We start from the raw sequence: 19,665 nt of genomic DNA, 5'->3' as shown, positions 1-19,665 counted from the left end.
TGCGTCTGCTGTGTTCCTTTGGCCCCATAGGATCCTTTTTCACCCTTAAATTAGTGATCCCTGTGATGCTACTGGGTTAGGCTTTGAGGCCAGGGAGCAGGTCAGAGCTAGGAGCTCTTTCCCATGGCCAAGTGCAAGCGAGTAGCCGGGTGGGAGAATGGCAATAGAGCAAGCTCTGATGGGCTCCTGCAGTTCTTCCCGGCTGTTGAAATGATGCCTTGAAACTCTGTGTGGGTTGAGCTTGTTTTAGAGAATGTCTGGTGCAACATCCATCCTGGGTCACAGGACTCAAGAGGAGTAAAATCCTTTGCAGCTCCTCCTTCAGCTCACTGCACTGTGCAGTTTGGCCAGGCCCTAAAGTTTTGGGGATACTCAGTTGAGTTGGGAATATAGAATCTACCTATCATATCCAGCTTGTGACCTTGAAATACCTTCTGGGCACATTTGTGGCTCCGATTCAAGAAGAAATATTGCAAAGACTGCAAGTCATTCCTAATTCCTACTTGCTCTCTCATTTTATGGCAGCTACCTGCATCTTGTCACCACTTTGTCTCTGACCATAGATAGTGATCGTAACTATACTCTATCCATATACACAATCTCTTGATTAGGGTTCTCCAGGAGTATCATTTAATTTTGACCAATCTTTGTCTCATTCTCACCTCACTCTCAGTGAAAAAGTAACAAGAGAGAGATGAGATTGTTTATCAATGAGTGTGATTGACAGCAAAAGGGTGCTTTTGGTACTATTTAGAAACTCACGACCCTTATCCTTAACACAGCTACTATTCAGGCTGGTAGAAGAACAAAATAAGGGCAGGCACAGCTGATATCTGAGGTTAAGCAACAAACTGAAGTCATAACTGGAATCCAGAAGACTTTATCCTAAAATATCCCTCACATAAACTTACACCAATCCAATTTCCTTTACAGCAACTGCAAATGATTGTTTTCTTTGTCTTGCAGTTTCTGTGTGTCTCTGCAGACAAAAGCACATCACCTCTGAAGTGCTTTCATTCTCAAGCAGGATGATAAAACAGAGAAGTAGGGCAATTCTGAGCTCAGCTTTCCAAGTTTAGCCGCTCCTTATGTTGTTTTCAGCCCCGTGAGGCTTTTCCTTGCTGTCATCTGGGGATGTGTATTCACAATTAGAGCCAGTGTTGGTTCTGCTTGGAGACAGACCTGCCTGTTGTCCTGCCATGCTAAAAGGAAAGGCTGAATTCCCTTTTGCTGCCAAACAGCTTTAGGATATTTTTATTCCCATAGAGTGTTACTTTTTTTTTCCACAAGGGATTAAGTTGTGAACATTTATAGCTCCAACATTTGCATTCTTCTCTCAGGTAGAATGTAAACAGCAGAGTGATGCTGTTTTGGCCAGGAAATGTGGCCAAGCTTTTCCACATCTGACAATGCTCATAATCAAAAGGTTATGTGAATGTATAAGTAAATTGTTCTCTGCATTGCCTTACTCACCATCTGGAACTATTCATGCTTCTGAAGAAACAGGAGATGACATCTTAGAAAAGCTGAGATGACCAAACTTGTAACTCCTCTCCTGAACATCAGTCATTTCCCATTGCAACAGGAACAAGGGATGGTGCATTAGCAGCCTAAAAGTATACACTGGTTTTGATACACTGGTGAAGATATCCTCAGACAAGTGTCTTTAAAAAAATAGGTAGGTATTATTGATTAATGATGTATTAATCAATCAGTTTTATTATGAACACAGTCCTCCACTTGGCTGATTGACACCTGCGGCTATTCGTGATGAAACTTTGCTTTGATTTACAGTGGCAACAAGGAGATTCTGTCAATAGGAATCAAGATGCTTTCTGTCCCTAGGCAAAGGATAGTCAGGTCATTATTTGGTTTATGGAAATGTAAAGTTTCTCACATGACCGAGTCACCTGTGTGCTTTACAACACTGATTTACAGCACTTGGAGCCACTCACCTGTTTTCAGGGCAGGTGGATGTAGAAGGGCAGTTCAAAGAAATACATCTGTTAAAGTAAGAAAGTCCAGCTCTGCGTGGCTGGCTGGCTGAAAGATCAGGTTAGCCCTCTTCCTTTCACTATGTATGTGTCACCACATAATAGTCATCAGAATCATTAGCACTTCACACTCAACCTATGCTTTTAATGTCATTTGTGGTTTGAAGAGTCTCAGATTAGATGCTCATATTTACAACCGGCTTTGGATGGGATCCCACTGTAACCTGTTATCTGTAAGCAGACACCACTAAGAAGATCCACGTGTGTAAGTAACATGATTAAGCAGCTTTCTGTATGGGAGGCTTGGAAACTTCCCTAGGGGAGCACATTAATGTTATCATTTTTCAGGGCAGGTATTGTTTTTATGCCGATTTTTTAAATGCAGCTAAATCCTCCAGACCCCAGTTTCGATTGGGAACTTTTAGCAATGCCATCATTGTTAACATTAATAGAATGCAAATCCACAGCCCAGTCTGATAACTCAAGTGATTAAAAATATTTCTGTGTCTGCTGTGCAATAAATTAGTGCTAAAATAAATTGTGCTAGCTCCAGCCTTTTTTAGAGCACCACGATAACTACACAGTACATCTCGTCAAGGCTCAAAACGAATAAGTAAAAGCGATAGGAGATCTGATTGAGTTTCAGTGCCTGTGTCCTGAATCTCGTGGTACTGGTTAGCTCCCATCAGATCTCATCCAGAGACAAATGCCACCTATCGAGGAAAGACGTAACCGAGTTGAGGAAACCAAAAATGACCAACAAAAAAATAATGGCACCAGGCTGCCACCTGCCGCTGTACAGAATTACTTCAGGAAATATATTTGCCAGGCCTTGCACTGACTCAACAAAAAATACTCTTGCGTGACCCGGGTTTAACAAAAGCCTGTCCATTCAGCAGCAGCATGCCTTCCCCTTGGCATTCCAAAAGCGTTGGGCAACAGTTAAACAACTGAAGCTGTCCTGAGGGCTCTGGGAGTTTGAAATCTCGGTGCTGCTAACTCAGGTGCTCGATGGTCTTGTTCAAGTTTCTGCTCCTGGAAAGGGACCGAGAGCTGAAAACTTCAACTGTTAAAAGCAGCTGCCTAGCGCTTGCAGTTAAAGGCTGGCAAGATCTTAAAGATCCGAATAAAAATATCACCACCAACTAAAAGGAAAACTACCCAAATAAACCCAACACTATTAGTTTGACATTGTACAGTTTTGGCAGAAGGGATTGGTTTTTGAGTGTTGGCTCCCAACAGCGGGATCTAGGTCCTTTGTTTGTTTTGAGATGGGGGAGTTTTAGCATCAAGTACTTTGCTTATGTGCATCGGAGTAAATATTGGTTTTGGAAAATGCACTTAGTTTCCTAGAGATTATTCTAAGTCCCTAGTGGCACTGCAGGAAAGCCTTTTGCCTACACTGTCTCTCAAGGCTATTTTTCCCTGGCTCATTCTATCATGTCCGAAAAAGAGCAACAGAACTGGAGAGGAGTCTGGAGCATAAGTTGATGAGGAAGGGAGCTGGAGAAAAGGAGGCTATGGAGAGACTTTTTTACTCTCGGCAGCTCCCTAACAGGAGGTTATGGTTTGGGGGGGTCAAACTCATCTCCCAAGCTACAGGGCAAGAGGAAATGGCCTGACATTGTGCCAGGGGAGGTTTGGATTAGAGATTAGGGAAAGTTTGTTCATCAATAGGGCTGACAAGCATTGGCACAGGCTGCACAGAGAAGTGATGCAGTCCCCATCCCTGGAGAGGTTAAAAAGCTGTGTAGATGTGGCACCCTGGGGACATGGTTTAGTGGTGGCTTTGGCAGTGCTGGGTTACTGGGTGGACTCAATATTAAAGGTTTTTTCCAAGCAAAATGATTCTATAAGTCACAGTGGATGGGCCAAAATGCTAAGCCTACCAATTACAGTAAATAATACCGTGTGGACAGTGTCATCTTTGCTGTTTTTCATGGCCTCATTGTTAAGGGAAGGAGTTATTCCCTTATTGATAAGCATTATCAGTGGGTCTTGGGCAGCACTTGGCTTTCTGGATCACTTCTCTACATGCAAATCCCGTACCAGGTACAGCCTGCCCTATCAGAAGGTCCAGACCTCCTGTATCACTTTGAGACAAGACACATGAAGAGGTGCACTTAAGGGATGAGAGGAGAACGCTGAGGTGGGTGGGCAGAGAGGAACCTCATGAGGTTCAACAAGGACAAGTGCAGAATCCTGCAGCTGGGGAGGAACAACCCCCTGCACCAGTACAGGCTGAGGATTGACCTGCTGGAGAGCAGCTCCAGGAGACACATCTGGGAGTCCTGGTTGATATTAAACTAAACGTGAGCCAGCCATGTGCCCTCGTGGCCAAGAAGGCCAATGGCACCCTGAGGGACATTAAGAAGAGTGTGGCCAGCAGGGCAAAGGAGGTTCTCCCTCTGTACTCTGCCCTGGTGAGGCCTCATCTCTAGTCTCGTGTCTGGTTCTGGGCTCCTCAGCTCAAGAGGGACAGGGAAGTGCTGGAGAGAGTCCAGCGCAGGGCCACCAAGATGATCAGGGGACTGGAGCATCTCTGTGACAAGCAAAGGCTGCGGGAACTGGGCTGTTCAGCCTGGAGAAGGCTGAGAGGGGAATCTCAGTAATGCCTACAAGTATTTCACAGATGCATGTCAAGAGGATGGGGAGGCACTCTTTTCTGTAGTGTCCAGCAGCAGGACAAGGAGTAATAGACATAAGGCGGGACACAAACAGTTTCACTGGAACACGAGGAGAAACTCCTTTGGTGCTGAGGCGAGGGAGCCCTGGTCCAGGCTGCCCAAGGAAAGTGTGAAGACTCCTCGGGACGTTCCCAAACCCACCTGGACACCTTCCCGTGCCCACTGATGGAGGGGAACCTACTTTAGCAGGGGCTTGGGCTGGATGAGCTCTGGAGAACCCTTCCAACCCTCACCATTCTGTGGCTCTGTGTGCGAGGCCGGGGCAGGCCGGGGCAGGCTGGGGCAGGCTGGGGCAGGCTGGGGCAGGCTGGGGGGCAGCGGCAAGTGCTCCGGCCGCCGTTCTGAGGGGCTTTAAGGGCGGGCGGCACCCCCCTCCCCACGCAGCGGCCGCGGCCGTTGAGCGCGTGCCCCGACCGTTGAGCGCGTGCCCCGAACGTTGGGCGCGTGCCCGGCCGTTGAGCGCGTGCCCCGAACGTTGAGCGCGTGCCCCGGCCGCTGGGGAGGGGCCGCGCAGCCGCGGTTGCCGTGAGGCCGCGCCCCCGCCCCCGTCCCCGCCCCCGGAGCCGCGCAGAAGAGGCGGAGGCGGAGGCGGGGGGATTCCGGTGTGTTTTGGTGGGTGTTTGTCATCAGCTCCTGCCCTTCTCCGGCGTGTCGCGATCGCCTGCGCAGCCGGGGTGGCGGTGACACGGCCCCGCCCCCTGCCTCTCCGCCGCCGCCTCGTCGTTTCACCCCCCCCGTGGGGCTCTGGTGAGTACCCGGTGTCCCCGGGCGTTCGGGGTCGGGAAGGGAGCGGGAGCGGGGGGGCTGTCGGGCTGTCGCTGCCCTGGGGACAACCCTTTCAGGGCTGGCCGTGGCGGAGGAGCCGTTTGGCCTGCGGAGGCAGGGCCCGGAGCTGGGAAAGCAGCGCGTTGGCATCGTGTCCGCCTCTCCATTTAAATCACCTGGCGTGAAATTCAGTCATAGGGTGAAAAGCACCATTCATGTCGAAACGACCTTAATTTCTGTAGTCGGAATGAGATAATGGTGGTGTTTTGTACAGAACAAGACAACTCGGTGCTTATTTCCTCCCCATCCCTCTCCCAGTTCGTGTAAGGATTGGAACAGTGGTTGTATGTCCTAAATGTATACCCTCAATTTGGAGGAGGGAGGAAACGGTGTTCCTCCTTTTTCTTTCTCCCACTAAGATGTACTGTTGCTGTAGTGGTAGTTTGCAATTGTTAAAGTGGGGTGCCTTTCTTGTAGTTCAGAGTGTTGTTTCTCAAATGGTCGCTATTGTGTGTATTCTCTGACTCAGCTTTCCACGAGTGGTGTGGGCTAGGAGATTGTTCTAAGCAAGTTTAACTATCAAATCCGGATTTTTAACATTCCAGATTTAAAAAACAAAGTGTTTTAAATGTAGTTGAGTGCATGTGGTAGCATAAGTCTGCTTTGATACGTGGCTACAATATAAATAGTAAACACTGATCACTGAACCCTTCAATGCACAATGCATGAACATCACGGTTGTTTTCATGAAGATTGTGCACGACTGGAATGCCCTGCAAGTAATGCAAGACATTGTTTTCCTCTGGTTTGGAGATAGTATTTGTCTCATCTTGGAAAGTATTAATTCAGTTGTTTGCTGGTTTGTATTTTTTTTTTTGTCTGGTCTTGGCCTTGATGCTACAAAGCACTGAAAATGGTCTTAAATTGAAATGCAAATGGGCCTAGTGGATATACAGATTGAAATGTGTGTTCTTTGCAAGATTGTGGCCTCTCTTTATATCTGGAAGTGCTTTGCTTCTGGTATGTGCTTCGGTTCTGAAAGGAAAAGAAGAGTTTAACTAGAAAAGCTTTTAAATTCGTGCTCCTCACTCAATACAAGTTACTTTTGCCCAGATTTTACTGTGTTCAGTGGACATAAAAGTTAAGGTTGTTTTAAGTCCTTTGGGTTACCAAGCAGAACTTTCTGGTATTGGCAAGCCGGCAGAAGAGAGAGTGTTGATATTGACAAGGCTGAATGATTTGAAATGTCAATTTCATTTGTTGCAAAGCACCGAGTACACACTGCAATTTACTATTGTTTCCAGTACAGAGATGAGACATTTGTTTGGTGTTCCTGCTGGAATAACAAACTGAAGGCTGTGGCTGTTACAGCACCAGATAACAACAACAAATTCAAATTCAAATCTGCAGCTCAAGAGCAAACATACATACAGAGCCTTATTCTTTCCTGTCACCCCTGTGCAACCGAGGCCAGCTTGTCCTTGCTTCTGGTTACCTTGCCTGGTGAACACGATAATGATTTCACTTATGAAAGTACTGTAAGACCTCCAGAGAAGGAGCCTCCACACCCTCCCTGGGCAGCCTGTGCCAGGGCTCCATCACCCTCACAGTAAAATAGTTTTTCTTATGTTTAAGTGGAACTTTTTGTGTGGGTAGCAGTTATACTCGATCGGGGTTTATGTAGCCAAAACTTTGTCAGACTCTAGACCGTGTTTCTTGTCTTGGTTTTGAAAGACACAATAGCACGTAAAAGACTTAAGTGTCTCTTCAGCATTTTGTTTTTTAGACTTTGAAAGGTAGTATAATTTACTACAGGAATTAAAGAAAAAATGAAAGTCCCCGTGTCTCATTTGGGAATGGAACATCTTTAGTCTTTGTTCAGATTCAGTTATGGTTTTGTTAGCTTATGATGATAAAAATCTTGGATATTTTTAATATTCTGTAGGGTTTGTTGATACTATAGAGACACGAACAGTCAGCTTTTGTCAGTGTGCAAATGTACCAACCTGATATCCTTCTATGAGTGCATAACCGGCTGGCTAGATGAGGGGAGAGTAGCGGATGTCATCTAGCTTGACTTCAGCAAGGCTTTTGACACTGTCTCCCCTAACATCCTCATCAGAACGCTCAGGCAGTGTGGCTTGAATGAGTGGACAGTGAGGTGGATCGAGAACTGGCTGAATGACAGAGCCCAAAGAGTGGTGATCAATGGCACAGAGTCGAGTTGGAGACCTGTGGCCAGTGGAGTTCCACAGGGATCGGTTCTGGGGCCAGTCTTGATCAATATCTTCATCAACCTGCTGGATGAGGTGACAGAGTGTACCCTCAGCAAGTTGGCTGATGACACCAAACTGGGAGGACTGGCTGATTCCCCAGAGGCTGTGCTGCGCTGGCTGAGCTTTGACTGGTAGTCAGTGTTTGCAGAATGTGCTGCCATTCAGTGGGATCTCGACCGGCTTGAGAGCTGGGCAGAGAGGAATCTCCTGAGGTTCAACAAGGACAAGTTTAGAGTCCTGCACCTGGGGAGGAACAACCCCATGCACCAGTACAGGCTGGGGGTTGAACTGCTGGAGAGCAGCTCTGCAGAGAGAGACCTGTGAGTCCTGATTGATAATAAGCTAAGCATGAGCCAGCAATGTGCCCTCGTGGCCAAGAAGCCAATGGCAGCCTGGGATGCATCAAGAAGAGTGTGGGCAGCAGGTCGAGGGAGGTTCTGCTCCCCCTCTACTCTGCCCTGGTGAAGCCTCATCTGGAGTCCTGTGTCCAGTTCTGGGTTCCTCAGCTCAAGAGGGACAGGGAAGTGCTGGAGAGAGGCCAGTGCAGGGCCCCCAACATGATCAGGGGACCGGAACATCTTCCATACGAGGAAAGGCTGCGGGAACTGGGGCTGTTTAGTCTGGAGGAGACTGAGGGGAGATCTTATTAACATTTATAAATATCTAAAGGGTGGATGTCAGGAGGTTGGGACATCCCTTTTTTCTATAGTAGATTGTAACAGGACAAGGGGTGATGGGATGAAGCTGGAACACAAAAAGTTCCACTTAAACATAAGAAAAAACTATTTCAGTGTTTCAGTGAGGGAGCCCTGGCACAGGCTGCCCAGAGGGGTTGTGGAGGCTCCTTCCTCGGAGGTCTTAAAGACCTGCCTGGACACATTCCCGTGTGACCTGATCTAGGTGACCCTGCTTCTGCAGGGGGTTGGACTGGATGAGCTCTAAAGGTCCCTTCCAACCCCCACCATTCTATGATTCTGTGATTCTTGTGAGTCTTAAGGGGAATGAACTGTTTCTCCAAAAGGAATCGGTCATGGCTGACGACTCTCAGAGAAACTTCCGCTCGGTGTATTATGAAAAAGTGGGCTTCCGTGGAGTTGAAGAAAAGAAGTCGCTGGAAATCCTGCTAAAAGATGACCGGCTGGGCAAGTTGATTTCACAGTTTCCTCTATTACTTTGGTCATTTGGGGCTGGGGAAGGAATAATATAAAATGTTCAGCCGTTGCACTTAGTACTCAATTGAGTTTTGCATCTTCTTCTGCTAACGTCTTGGTTATTAGTAGCAGTCCTTTGAGTTTCAAAGATCTCAAAATCTGCTTTTTAAAACTAGGGAAGACTTGTCTTCTTGGTTTTCTTTTTTTCTTTTTTCATTCTCTATGCCCCCAAAACTAAAGGTTTTCCAATGAGAGCAATTTTAATCTGAAAAGATATCCTTTTGTGCTGTGAATTCCATCTAACCTCAAAGTAGTGCCGATTTTGTTACTACAGTTGGTCCCTGGAGAGTGCCGCATCTCTAACACAACAGAAAGATAAATGTCCCTTTAACAAAGCCTGTAATTGTTTCAATGTAGCAACATGGTTTACAAAATGTCCATCCAGTTTCTTCCTGATGAAATCTAGAGTAGTTTTATTGTAAAGCCCAAGTATTGTTTTTTCTAAATGGTTGCAGTTTATAGGGCACTTCCTGTTCTCAACTGAAGCATTGAAAGCGTTTGTTGATAATATATGATGAAAGTGGGGATTTTGATCTGTGGCTGTTTGTTGTACTTGGGTAGGTCAGAGACTCTAACCTATTTACAATTATATTTAAATTTACCTTTTCCCCCCCTCTTTATTTCTCTATAGATATTGAGAAGCTTTGCACATTTAGTCAAAGGTTTCCTCTCCCATCCATGTATCGGATACTGGTGTGGAAAGTGCTTTTAGGTAAGAAATGCGTCTGTGATACTCTGTAGAAATGGTACGCAGGAAGGTGTACGTTTGTTTTCTTTAGAGAGTTAATGACGTGGATTACTCTGTATGACCTTGCCTACTGATACGTGTTTAGCCCATTTTTATATCCGCCCAGGATGCACAAGGACAGTTATAAGCCAATATTCAATGCCTGGTTTTTGGGAGCTTTTGCTGAAGTGTACCTAGAGGGATGTTTCTGTGTTTGATTTTGTAACGCCATCCAACTGAATTTATAGGATGGGTTTGAAAGGTGTGCTATAAAAGTCACTGAGACCTGATAATCAGTTCTGTTCCTAAAGTAACAGGCAATCATGGTGAAGTAGAGCTATGATTAAACTTGGAAAGGTATAGAATGGATGTTTATTCTAGAAAAGCTTTGTGTTCTATACAATCTTGTTTTTTTCTGCTTTTGCTTCTGACTTTAAATTGTATTTCCTATTGAAGAGGCTATGAGGCCAGATACATATTACGGTGTCCCCAGAAACCATAACCCCCCTTGAAATAGATTGTCTTGTCCTTGAAGTGTGTTAGATGGCTTAATTCAAAGGTACTAATGACTTTGCAGTAACTAGCCAACGTGTTGGGTTTACGAAATGGGAGGTTGTGTCACTTGGAGACAAGAGAGGCTGTGGGAGGCCCAGGAGGTCTGACCCTTACAAGGTATCTGGAGAGTTACCCTTGGAGTTCCTCTGTGTAGAGAAACCTTGCCAGACTGAATGTGAACCTCTTATATGAAGATGTTGGGGTGTGATTCAGAGTCAGGAAGGCTGGTGACTCTTACCTCAGAATGAGTATTTTACAAAACAGTTTGTCACTGGTTTAGGCTGTTTATTTACCTTAGGCTGCGTCACAAACTTGAACAACATTTAAGCAAATGTCTTCTGTTCCCCTTCTTGGTTTCCTTGTTCTGCTACAGTCTGGAGTATGAAATGATGTGTTGGAAAAGTTTTAACTGAACGTTGAACAATCTTGTATTTTTTTTCCTCCTCCAATATTCTGAAATTTAAGAGTTGTGGCTTCATGTTGCTCATTATTGGCATTTGTGAGCCTTTTTGTGGGGAGAGGTAGTAAAGGAACAGCGCAGAGAAGGTGTGAGATCTAGAAATGAAATAGGAAGTTCTTAGCATTGGTCATTGAACTAACAGAGTAATCCTACTTGATCAAAGCCTTTGCTGTTGGACTGCAAATTTTAAGATGAAAAAGGTTCTTGTGCACTATGCCCTAGTGAAGTTGTCAGCATCTTCTAAAATGTTACTAGTAGGAAATACAGTGTGTGAGACTTGGACAAGAGACTCAGTCTGAGACCCTTCAGGCAAAGTTAAAATGGGAGAATACGGTCTCTAGCAAACTTGTAGCTTGCAGCAGGACCAGTGGTCTACTTCTGACTGTTGTAGAGAGGATGATTTGTGAATCACTAACACAAAAACAGCTTTGAAGTTAACTGTATGGAAAATTATATTGATTTCTAAACCGGATTTTGTATTTCAAACCAAGAGTGATTTGTTTCAAGTATTTATGCTGCCATTCTGTGTGCCCCTTGTGTGAATGGAGGTACAAGGTCTTTTCTGCTGCTGCGTCTCGGTGTTAACGCTGGTCAGGAAAGCTGGTGTTCGAAAGAGCAATGCAAAATACTTCCCTAAACGACTGGAACAACCGTCCAGTCCATTTCTGGTGGGAGTTGTTACATCTCCTCTAAATAATGTTAACAACTTAACAGAAAGGATTCTATCCTATCTGCAAAATTATCCTGGGCACATTCCAAGGCTCGATGATGTCCCAGGTTCCACAGCACCACAGCGATGTCTTTGTTATCTTCCTGTTCATGTGTGACTCGGGTTTGTTTCTAGACATCCCTGTGTCTAAGCTTCTTTTCTCTCTGCTTAAGGTAGTCTTCTGTATTTGAGGAAGGCAATTGGCAGTATGTACATACAAAGCCATTATGTTTGCTCTGTTTTTGCAGAAGATGAAAAATGTCTCTGCCCCAGCTTTTCAAATGCAGACAGGTTTACAGTTGGAAAAGAAAAGATCATTTTCTCTGTGATGGTGCTTGTTACTAAAACTCAGCCGTTTCGTGGTTTAACACTCTGCAGGAACATTTTTCTTTAAATGAGAGATAAAAGCAGCAGGTAGCCTGTTTCAGAACTGATTTCTCAAGAGTTCTTTGTGCTCGTGGATTTCTATAACAGGAAAGATTCTCCTCTGGTAGTGATAGGGAGGTGTCATTTTTTTCCTTTGGCGTATTTAAGATGTTCTGTTGAAGCCTGTGACAGTTTTGTTGTGAATGTCAGTGTATGGCAAGATGGAATCTTGAGTTTCTTCTAGAGATCATAAACAGTTCAATTTTCTCTGCGTGTCTACTTTTTCTTCCTTTTTTATTTTTCCTCCTGGGAGGCTACAAAAACTATTTGCATTGTGCTAAGAAAGTAAAAAATGTTACCTTGTGAGATATTAGAGCGGTATTCTTACTTCAATCTAACTGATTCAACCCATGGGAGTTGATTTTTGCCTCTGAATGTTTTAGAGAGGATTAATTCATGATATACAGCAAGGCAGGATTTTCTGGCAGAGATCTGACAGTAAATTAAATGATGCTGTAATGTACAGTATCTTTGCATTAGTCAATTACATGAAATATTCTCTGGTCATCTCAGACAAAATGTGGAACTTGAGACTGTGCTCCAGCTTCATCCCGTTACCCCTTGTCCTGATGGTATCTAGCAACAGGACAAGGGGTAATGGGATGAAGCTGGAACACAGGAAGTTCCATTTAAACACAAGAAAACACTATTTCAGTGTGAGGTGAGGGAGTCCTGGCCCAGGCTGCCCAGGGAGGGTGTGGAGGCTCCTTCCTTAGAGGTCTTGAAGACCCACCTGGACACGTTCCTGTGTGACCCGATCTAGGTGGGACCTGCTTCTGCAGGGGGGTTGGACTAGATGATCTCTAAAGGTCTCTTCCAACCCTACCATTCTATGATAATGGATATTAAAATCGTTCTACATCCACTTTGTTTTCAAAATAAACAGAAGCTGGGCACAAATGAAGCAACTAGGACTGCTTTTAAAACTGCAGGTAGATATAAATAAGTAAGATTCACAATTTAAAGCTAAAGAAAGGTTATTGGAGAAGGATGATAAGCCAATTAAATTACTTGTCATTTATCCCACCAACAAGTTGTTATCAGCACACTGATGTGGTCTACAAAAGAGTTAGCGTTCATGTGCTGAAAACCTTGGGAAACGATAGGCTGAGGCTAGGTTTTTGCCTTTGCTCAGTTAACATGTAAAATTTGTTTTAGTCTCTATAATCCTAAAGTGCTTTGTCAGTCCATTGACTTCCAATTTTGTAGAACTTTCTCCCTGTGTTCTTTTGACCAAGTTTATAAACAAACTGCAGTACCAGGTCCTGCGTTTCTGTAGGCTGCAATTGTAGGAGAAATCGAATTTAGGCAAAACCCTTGAGAAGGGAGTTTGAGTGCTCTGTTTTTTCTCTTCATAGTTGCTGATCTTCTATTTTTATTCATTTTAGGAATTCTTCCTCCCCACCATGAATCTCATGCTTTGGTGATGAAGTACCGGAAGGAGCAGTACTGGGATGTACACCATGCTCTTCGCGTAATTCGGTTTATTAATGATTCTACCCCCCAGGTAGATGTTTTCCTCCGCATACATCAACTGGAATCAGGAAAATTGCCTCGAAACTTGGCTTTCCCGTTGGTCAGTGGTCATTTTAACAGTCTTTTAAATACAGTATTTTTGTTTAACTTTAAATGATAAACCTGTGAGATGCTGAACTGCAAGTGGGCCTATGGGTACATGTAGATAAAGTAAGGTAAACGAAAACCAGAGAAGTGCTAGTATAAAATAAGGGATTTTAGTTTAAGTACTTTTCTCTTTTTCTTCTCATAAGTACTTATGTAAGATTTTATGCCTTAAACCCTCTTTTTATGTATTTTGCCTGCTAGGCTTCAAGCTCTTTGTACTCTAGTACACTTCAGTTTCTTTGTAGCACTGATGTGAAAGTGACATCATCTTATCAGAGCTTATAGATTTTTAAATGTCCTGGAAGATGGGTAATTCAGAGCCAGTACAAGCAGCAATTTATTGCAGGTGACATCATATACTTACGGTATTTGTTTTTAAATCTAGACTTCAATGTGCTCCTTTTTCTGTTTGAACTGATCCAGGCTTCTGTTAGGTAATGCACATCATCTATAGTTTACAGTGTACTCACAGACAGGTAAATGAGTCTGTGTTTTGATGATGTCCATATTGTGATGATATAAACACTGTGTGGACCAAAAGCCGTGTAGATGCGGGGCTCGGGTACACAGTTTAGCGGTAGTCATGGCAGTGCTGAGTTAACAGTTGGAATCTATGATTTTAAAGGTTTTTCCAACCTAAAGATTCTATGATTCTGTAAATGTTTCGAAATGTTTGAGTCACAAATCACAGGAATCTGATAAATGTGCATCTGAAAGCAGAGAGTTTGGGTGGGGATGCGTGTATATGGCAGCGGTCTGTGTAGCAGAGCCGTATCACAGTACTATTTAGATTATCCATGTGTTCTGCATGAGCTGTAATCTGTGCAGAAGCCTCCATCTACCCTGTGTGCAGTCACACCATGAAATGTGATTTAGACATGCTGATACTTCTGCTAGAAAAGCACCTCCTCGTGAGAAAAGACGATGGCGTGCTCATCACATGCTTCTGGTCATGTATTCTGGGGAATAAGACACTTGGTACCTGGAAAAGATACTTGTTTCTAGGAAGATGTTCATCTCAAGCTAAATGATTTTCTCTGTGTTGAAGGCAGACACACAGCTCATGGCTGCATTATTTCTTTCAGGAACTGTAACATCCAGGATAAAGATGTTTGGATGTTTGGATGTTTGGATGTTTGGATGTTTGGATGTTTGGATGTTTGGATGTTTGGATGTTTGGATGTTTGGATGTTTGGATGTTTGGATGTTTGGATGTTTGGATGTTTGGATGTTTGGATGTATAATGCAGCCACACACCAATGTTTTATTTAGGAATGTCAGAACAACTTTTCTAGTGTGTCAATTTCCAGTTTGTTTTTCCAAATAGCAGGAAAAAGGAATATAACAATAACTTAAATCAGATAGTCCAAACCTTCTGTCTAGTTGGCTTCCTTGGCTTTGTTTTCTAGGAGCCTGAAGATGAAGTGTTTCTTGCCATTGCTAAAGCAATGGAGGAAATGGTGGAGGATCCTATAGAGTGCTATTGGCTTGTGAGTTGCTTTGTGAATCAGCTGAACAGCAAGCACAAAGATTCATTACTGCAACTGGTAAGGAAAAAACACCGGTTTTGGTTTTTGGGCTTTTTGTGAGGGAAGCCAGTCATGGAGGGTGTCAGAGGTGACACCCTTGGATTCTGTTCCACCAACTGTTTTGAGAAAACAAGAGTAGTGCTTTTTACCTTTTGATTGTACTATCTTGTAGGACACTGTCTATTATAACTTTAGAAATCACTTGCTTCAGTTATGTCTTGTTTTCTTTTCCCATTAGCTAAAGCTTACATTGTATGTACTTGAATGATATTTATCACAAATCTGGTTGTTCAGAATTGGTTTTATTTTAAACAAAAATGTCACAATGTTAAGAACATCTTGATGTATGTCTGCTGCTTCTTAAGCGTCTCTGGCAGCCATATGCAGCTCATTGGATGACAGACAAAGCATAATTGTTTTGCTTTTGAAATGGAGCAAGGTACTCTGTCTTGAGAAAAACAGTGTGGTGTAAATGAAGTTATAAAAGTGAAGCAGAGGTCTTTGGTCACCGATCATTGAAATGCTCAGACTATGCATTTTTGATTTCTGTCTTACTGGTTTGTGAATTTAAGATCTGTTTGTAAAGAAAGCACAACTTAGAGAAATAACAAAAGCTTCTGTAATTTGCCAAATATTCTTCACAGATCAGAAACTTCTAGTTAAGAGTATCACTGAGATAAAAGTATCAGAGTACCTGTGCGCTAGCACTCACTGAAGGAAGTTTTGTCGCAGAAATTTGTGTATCCTCTGTTAGTTATTCTTTTGGAAATAAGAACTGCTGCTTAAAACTGTCTCCTGTTGCTGGAAGTGATACAGTCAACTATGTCCTTTCAAAGAACAGAGCATTTTGTAAAGAAAGTATGTGTTTTCACTACATACAGAGTTCCAGGTGTGTCTCTCCCTCCCTCCCTCCCTTTTTCTTTTAATATGAACGTGATAGCAAGACTCTGGATATTAGAATATGGACAAAGGAATGTTTTCTGCCTTTGACAGCTGAAGTCATTAGCTATTTATCCAATTATGATGGAAAACATAGAAGTACTCCAGAATTTATGAAAATGTGTGTTGTGCTGTGTTTGAATTGATCGTTATGAGAATTATCCACATCTTTTACACTTCTAAATATTTTGGGTTTTTTTAAACCAAAAATCAGCGGTCAGCTTTTAATTTGCGACACGGGGATTTTTCTCTTGGAATTAATTGCCTGGATTTTGCTGCATTGTGTGTACTTTTTTGGATGTGTGCTAAGGTGATTACGTTTGAGGTGAACGAAACTCAATTTCGCTTGTGAAAGTAACAGTAATTGGTGCACGTTTTAATCTCTGCATTGCCTTAAGCTCTCAAACACCTCCTTGTGTTAGAGAATACTGCATATTGTGGAAGTTCTGCTAGTGGTCAGCAGTTTAATTTAAGTACTTAGGTATCTGCAAAAATTAGCAACACTTGTGACTTGTGATGTGATGTTTTTAGCTAAAACAATGCAAGTTCATGATTTTAACATGTTATTCTATGGCGATAGAATTTTTTCAGACGTTTCTTGGCTTGCGGTGCACATAAACTGTGGGAGATACTCTGACAGGAGTTGTCTAAAATGTTCCCTTTCCTTTCTCAGCCTAAAATTCTGGAGCAGTATTTGAGCATTGAAGATAACAGACTCCTGATGCATCTGAAAGCATGTGCCGCAATGAGCAAACTCCCTTACGATCTTTGGTTTAAGAAGTGTTTTGCAGGGTGTTTACCTGAATCCAGTTTACAGAGGCAAGTTGTTTTTTGTCTTTCTGTTTGTAATTATGTAGTAATTCTAGCTTTTTTTTTTTTAATCAGTAGTAGGCAAAGAGCCTTCCTTATTTATCTGTAAGAATATGGAGTTTATTGTTGACTTAGAAATGATAAAATTGACTTTGATTCTACTTGTTACAGGCGCAAGATAACCTCTGTGATCATTTCTTGCACTGAAATGATAAAAGAATGGAGTTAAATATAGCATCTGCTTTTGTTAGACACTAACGCCTCCTAGGACCTGAAACACCAGATCGCCTCTTTGTGATAAATAGTGAACGGTAGTGAATTTTCAGGCTTTTTAACCAAACTCATTGCTTGGGGAGCGAGTATAATATGGAGTATGATAAGTCTGTTATCATTAGATGGAAAAGATTGTAGTACTGGAGGCAGGTTGAGTATTACAAAACTAATTAAATAATGCATTGTATTCTACAGTTAGAAATAGGCTGTTTGTCATTTAGAAGGGGAAAGTTCTTGTGTGTGGCACTTTGCTGAAGGTCTTTTGAAATGAGGCTGTTATTTCTCTACTTCTGCTGCCCCAGAACTGTTGAAAAGCATAAAATTCAAGCTAGATGTAGAGATGCATATCTCTTCTGCATTAATTAGGGTTGTTAATAGCTGAGCAGGAGGTTGCATAAAAGAAGCAATGGTTTCATTTTAGAAGGTTGAAAACTTTGAGAAGCGACAAGGTTCAAGGGAAGTTTTAATCCGGTACCTAAAAGGCTTCAGGAACCTAGTGTGGAAACACAGCTTTGTGAAATGGTCCATAGCAGGTGCTTCACGGTGGTAACGTCGGTCATAATCTATATAGCGAATGCAGTCTTGCTTGTTTATCTGGGACTTCACGTTCCCTGAAGAAAAGTGGGAAGATGTTTTAAAGATGTTTTTGGACTAGATGATCTGTAAAGGTCCCTTCCAACCCCTACCATTCTATGTTTTATTTGCCCTTAAGAAAAAGAAAGGGGTTTTAGGGAACAAGCTATGAGGTTAGAAGTCACGCTCTCTGGTCTTGTCATAGCATGGTCTTTGTATGTTTTACTGTTGTCAAGGAATATATCTGAGAGAAAAAAAAAACCAATTTTGAGCCCAAACTGAAAGGTTTGGTAGTAGACCTTTAGGTGTTACGCTGTTTGTGGCACAGTAATTGTTACATGGCAAGTTCTTCTCATCAAGCTCCTGTAAGGTTCCAAAATAGTTGTCTGTAGTGATTGTGTGTGATATGGTGATTAAAAGTTCTTACTATTTTTGTCACTGCAGAGACTACGTAAAGATGTATAAAAGTATCTGTTAGGTTCTTAATAGCAGTTGAACGTGTATGGTTTGCCTGGATCTCTATTTCATGTCTGCATTTCTAAGTTAGTTTCAGCAGATGATGGACTTGGTTTCATTGTTGGGCCTTCTCTGTCTGAAACTCGATGCCTTAAAATTTCAACTACTGTCAGCAGAAGTATCTGCTCTACTTGGGACGTGGCAGTCTCTGCAGGCCTTTTGTTTGTTTTTTTCTGGAGGCTTCTGTGACATGAAATAGCCTTTGCAATCAACTGTATTAGGAACCTCTTTTCCTGTATTCTAGAAGGTATTTTTTGTTTAGAAGTTATGTGGTTTAATTCTGCAACTAGGCCTAGGGCTGAGAGCTAGAGCTGAAAGAGGAATGTGCATCAGAGCAGTTTTACTATTGGAAGATGCAGGTTATCTAAAAATTTCTGTTGGAAATGGAACACTTTATGGAGCTGCTTCGTCTTGGCAGTGTAAAAGATAAAAATGTGGATGTTAAGAACTCTGATTTTGTATTTCATCTCGTCAGAATCTTTAGTTTGAAACTTCTACCATTTCTAATCGGTTCATTTATATGAAATATTTTGGCTAGTAAGCACACCATTGAACTTTTTCTCATCCTGGTTTTGCCTTACTGAAATGGAGCATTTTGGTGACCTGAAATCTTTTAATACTTTATTTTAATGGAAAAGTTTGAAATACTGACTTTCTGTGTCACTCTGAAGTAAAAAGAAATGTCAACGTTTGTACTTGTGGTGGCACAAGAGCGCCTTTTCCCAACAGCTCTTGTGGGAACGTGCTGAAAGTGCATTTTTTCCTGCCAGTTCAAGTCTTTGAATCATTCAGTTGTAATCATAATGGTCTCATTTGTGAAGGGAATAACATACTTCAAGAGTAGCACGTGTCAGATGAGCTTAATTAATGTTTGGAGGTGCACTTTGGATCAGAATCTAGAAGCCTGAATGCTTATGTGAAGTGTAGCCAAATGGCAGCATGGGAACTGCTGGGAATTGAAACCAGGTCTTCAGTTCTTCTGCGAGTTTTACTTTTGTCAAGCGAGAGATGGTCTGAGCTCAGCCTTCTATGACTTAACGTACGGTTTAGCACTTAGTTGGTTGCTTTCCATAAATTTTAGTCTTTTCTGCCAGGCAGCTAAAGCCACATTTTGTGGTTTTCTTTTTTTTTTCTCTCTAAGGTGTACAAATTCTATATATGCCATGCAGGAATTTTATCTCATAATGGTGAGATGAGGTCGCTTAATACCAACTTTCCTCCCGACAGGCGTTGTCATTTGGTATAAATACCGTTTTAGAGCATGTTCCTCCTAGTTATACCACAGGTAAAATTTATGCACGGGTCTAATTTAAAGAGGCTTGGAAAATATATATGTGTATATATATATTTAGAGGAAGTTTTCACGTGGAAACTTCTCCTTTGAGCTTCTGCAGTGTCCTTGCTTGCCTCGATACACAACATATCGTGTGACAGGTTTCTTAACAAACTTCTTAAAAGTGCTAAGCTAGTAAGAGAGAGCAGACGGACCATTTCAAAGGCACTCAATCCTCAGAGCTCTGTATCCCACCTGGAGTACAGACAGAGTGCTTCCCGAAACGTGCACCAGGTTGTAGCATAGGCACAGTGGCATG

The 19,665-nt window shown here is 42.7% G+C and overlaps 1 protein-coding gene across 9 annotated transcripts in view; it reads left to right on the top strand.

The window, feature by feature from the left end:
* Positions 1 to 5,231: 5,231 nt before the first annotated feature.
* Positions 5,232 to 19,665, top strand: part of TBC1D7 (TBC1 domain family member 7) — a 26,494-nt gene continuing 12,060 nt past the window's right edge. For all 9 annotated transcript variants that reach the window (XM_061994555.1, XM_061994558.1, XM_061994556.1 and 6 more), the window contains exons 1-6: positions 5,232 to 5,428; positions 8,744 to 8,864; positions 9,565 to 9,645; positions 13,199 to 13,386; positions 14,843 to 14,980; positions 16,575 to 16,720. In XM_061994555.1, coding sequence (XP_061850539.1) covers positions 8,753 to 8,864; positions 9,565 to 9,645; positions 13,199 to 13,386; positions 14,843 to 14,980; positions 16,575 to 16,720 — 665 coding nt within the window. In that variant the 5' untranslated portion in view covers positions 5,232 to 5,428; positions 8,744 to 8,752. The remainder of the gene's footprint in view (positions 5,429 to 8,743; positions 8,865 to 9,564; positions 9,646 to 13,198; positions 13,387 to 14,842; positions 14,981 to 16,574; positions 16,721 to 19,665) is intronic.

Source organism: Colius striatus, chromosome 4 (assembly GCF_028858725.1).
Source record: "Colius striatus isolate bColStr4 chromosome 4, bColStr4.1.hap1, whole genome shotgun sequence".
Lineage (NCBI taxonomy): Eukaryota > Metazoa > Chordata > Aves > Coliiformes > Coliidae > Colius > Colius striatus.
This window is presented reverse-complemented; position numbering and strand designations above follow the sequence as displayed.